The sequence below is a fragment of the Anneissia japonica genome, unplaced genomic scaffold (assembly GCF_011630105.1).
Source record: "Anneissia japonica isolate Jap-2015-1 unplaced genomic scaffold, ASM1163010v1 scaffold6030_len697274_cov183, whole genome shotgun sequence".
In the NCBI taxonomy this organism is placed as follows: Eukaryota; Metazoa; Echinodermata; class Crinoidea; order Comatulida; family Comatulidae; genus Anneissia; species Anneissia japonica.
Genome location: NW_022721381.1, coordinates 52746 through 56287, shown reverse-complemented (window position 1 = coordinate 56287; position 3542 = coordinate 52746). Strand labels below are relative to the sequence as shown.

At 33.1% G+C, this 3542-nt stretch overlaps 1 protein-coding gene across 2 annotated transcripts in view; it reads right to left on the bottom strand.

The window, feature by feature from the left end:
• LOC117111541 (GRIP and coiled-coil domain-containing protein 2-like) overlaps window positions 1-3542 on the bottom strand; it is a 40015-nt gene that overhangs the window by 21597 nt on the left and 14876 nt on the right. For both annotated transcript variants that reach the window (XM_033254473.1, XM_033254474.1), the window contains exons 8-12: window positions 3154-3232; window positions 2726-2826; window positions 1917-2057; window positions 806-910; window positions 354-545 (exon numbers count right to left, since the gene is read on the bottom strand). In XM_033254473.1, the coding sequence (XP_033110364.1) occupies window positions 354-545; window positions 806-910; window positions 1917-2057; window positions 2726-2826; window positions 3154-3232 (618 nt within the window). The remainder of the gene's footprint in view (window positions 1-353; window positions 546-805; window positions 911-1916; window positions 2058-2725; window positions 2827-3153; window positions 3233-3542) is intronic.

Genomic DNA, 3542 nt, shown 5'->3' with positions numbered 1-3542 from the left:
AGATGTGTATAAGAGACTTGTGGCAAGTCTAGTCACTGATAAGTTAAATATATTGGTCAGTGTCCACTGTTTCAGATCTACAAATCATCCCGAGGAATATATCACCCTTCCCCAGTATCTACTACCCTCTCTTCCTCTTTCACTATCTCATCAATTACTCAACCCTGTACCTCAACCACACCCTTCATCACACCCAAAAGTTTACTTCCCCATCCTATTCCTCTCCTCCCTATTTTTCCGCTCCCTCACTCTTTTCTCTATTTCTTCCCCTCTAGCCCCACTTCTACACAAACTCATTGTACACCTCACTAAAAACGACAATTGCTTATAAGAGTCTTGGTTAAGCATCATACCTCGGTGAGTTCATTAGTCTTTTCTTCCAGACGTTTGTGTTCATTATCTCTGTCATCCTCTACGGTCATCTTCATGCATTTCATTTCAGTTAGACTCTTCTCCAGGAACTTGCAATCCTTTTCAGATTTCTCAAATTTGGTTCGAAACTCTTCTTTCATTTCTTTTACTTGGGAGCATTCTTCAGCCAAAGTCTATATAAAACATAATGTTTAAAACAATTTAAATATAAATAAAAAATATATAATAAAAATTATAATGTAATCATAACATCATACTGTAAATCTGTTGTCTATTTTCTAGGCCTATCTTTGTTTCAATTATGAAAGTTATGTTTAAAACAATAAATCTATCAATGTAATGCTAATCATAATTCATATAGAAAAAACAGATGAAATTATTTAATAAAATGTTTTTACTATATATTTCAACTGCAATTGGAACCTTTCTATACCTTAAAATCCTGTTGGTTTTCTTCCAACTGTTTCTTGAGACTTTCAACTTGTTCTTTATCAGCATCAATCACATCTTGTAACTTCTCATATTCTATTTGTAAACTCTAATTGGGATGAAACAATTTTCCAATGTTTATTACAATTTACTCTTCATGGATTTGAAGTGGAGTTGTGGCTTGGTGGTTAAGAAGCTTGCTTTCCCATTCCATCGTCCTGGGTTCAAATCCTGCGACAGCACAGGATTTCTTCTAATGACTAAAAATCATCTCCACTCCGAAGCCTCATAAAGAGACGTCACTGATAAAAGCATCACATTATTTAATATATTTCAGAGGGCACCTGAATATCAGCTGACCTTATAGGATATGCTAGAAGGGTCACTCTATAAACATGGTTTTAAAAAGATTAATAAATAAACAAAAATAATAGATGAGGTACGAACTATCAACACGATGATATGTCGCAATGTTAAGAGGTAGCAGATATACTACAATAGTTTGAGGGTGGTATTGGTTAACATCCTGATGAGGACAAACAGTTAATTTCCTAACTGAAAGTCTCTACACCAATCTAATAAAGAAAAAACTTCATACTGGTTAAAATTCATATATCTCTATCCACATTAAACAAATACTGTATTACAAATTGGTTTTGTAATAATACTATATTTATTATTATAACATTTTAAAAAATATATAATGATGATGATGATAATAATAATAATAATAATAATAATAATAATAATAATAAAAAAAATATATAAAAATTGAAATAAATTAGAAAATATATGGACAATAAATGTTATTAAAATTAGGTTTAAATCAAGATTATTAATCTTGAAAAACATACTGGATGATTCCGAAGGGGCGTCAATCCACCTATATTGCAGCGGCCATAACTAATCTCAACAAGGACAAAGGCAGGCACCACCTTTCGGCAGTCCACCACCCAGTCATCATGTCATGTGACTTAGATATCACTCCGTTGTCACGTGACCAGGTTCTCACTCCACCAGCCTCTTCATTCATTCTCTTCAGACAGTAGAAAATTTGAAGTAATTTTAACTTATATGTTGTGAGACCAGTTCTAAAAATTTGTTTTAACACATACCTGATAATTTTCAGCCTGTTGTAGGCCACTACTTAGTTTTTCCTTCATCTTCTCAAGGGTACTCTGGTAGGCTGTAAGCTCACCCTGCAATTTCTCATTCTTGCTGTTAGACTGTTTAATCTCTTCTGTCAATTTCAAGACCTAAGGTGATGATAATAACAATAATACTGATAATAATAATGATGATAACAACAATTGCTTGCACAAATTATTCGTTCCATTCAGCCCACCAGATGAGTTAAATGTCCAATGTTAAGGTAGAGGTGTCACAACGTACAGGCATAATATCGGCGTTGGTTCAAACAGCACGCTCGCCTATGATTCTAGTGGTGGAACAAGTCTTCTTGGATAAGGACTATAAACAGTAGGCCCAGTGTACAGAATTTGGCTTGTGTGCACCTAGAACCCAGTACATCTTTTGAGACAAGTAGGGGGTTAGCCTGGTGTACTGGTCCATTCAGCCCCTGTTGTGGACAGACGAAAGTAGTTGGTACCGGTTTACCGGGTAGCTCAGACACGAAGAGACCCTTAGGGGAGAAGCAAGCTACAGTAAGAGCTGGTCCACACATAGAGTGCTATGAGATCTTTTCGGTATAAAGCGCTAAATAAATCTAACTACGTTAATAATAACAATAATAATAGATAGATTTATATAGCGTAGATAAACGAGAACATTACATTACACCTTTAAATTGATAAAGATTTCACAGTCTAATTTAAACCACTTTTCCTGGAATTTCTACTTTATTGGCCTTTATTTTGTTTTGAAGCAAACACTTATAAATTGATTGATCAATTTTACAATTTACCTCATTTTTCCTACTTTCAGCTTCTTTCTTTCCCTTCAATGCTAAACTTTTCAGTTTCTTTTCTTTTTCTTGCATCTCTTTCAGTTGCTTGTTTGCTACCTCTGAAATATGCAAAAAAGAAATCCAATCAATAGGATGTTTTCAAGACATTCAATTCACTATTTTAAAAATCTAATGAAATAACTTACCAATAACGTAAGTACATGGCAAAAAGAGAATTGCTGGTTTTATTCCTACAAGAGTCCATACTCTACTCAATTTACTTAAGGGCTAATGCTGGACAGTTAAAAGTACAGTACATAGATAACTTACTACAAAAATCATATAACTTAACTTTAACAAAAATCTACTATAAAAATCTATACATTTATCATTCATCCATGGTTAGATTTTCAGAGAAAAATATGATAATAAGTACTGTGACCTACCAAGCTCTTCCTTTATATGCTCTCCATCCCCCTGGTTAGCAGAAGTTGTTTGATAAGCCTCTGCAACTTTTTCTTTTTCCTGTAAAATAACATTTGTTATTTGAGATTATTATAAACAATTTTTTAAAGAAAAACACACATTACTAATGGTGAATATATAATGGATTTTTAAAAATAAAAGAAACTGAAATACAAAATTGGAGGGGTCTATACTGGCAACCCTATACTAATTTGTATGCTAAAGTCTGGTCTAAAATAATACACTCTACTGTATTACACACCTAAAATAGTAAATTGGTTTTTTTTATCTTTTGCTAAAAACAAACACTGGACCAGGCAAAATATCAGTTAATATCAATTATGTTGACTCATAATACATGTAGATTTTT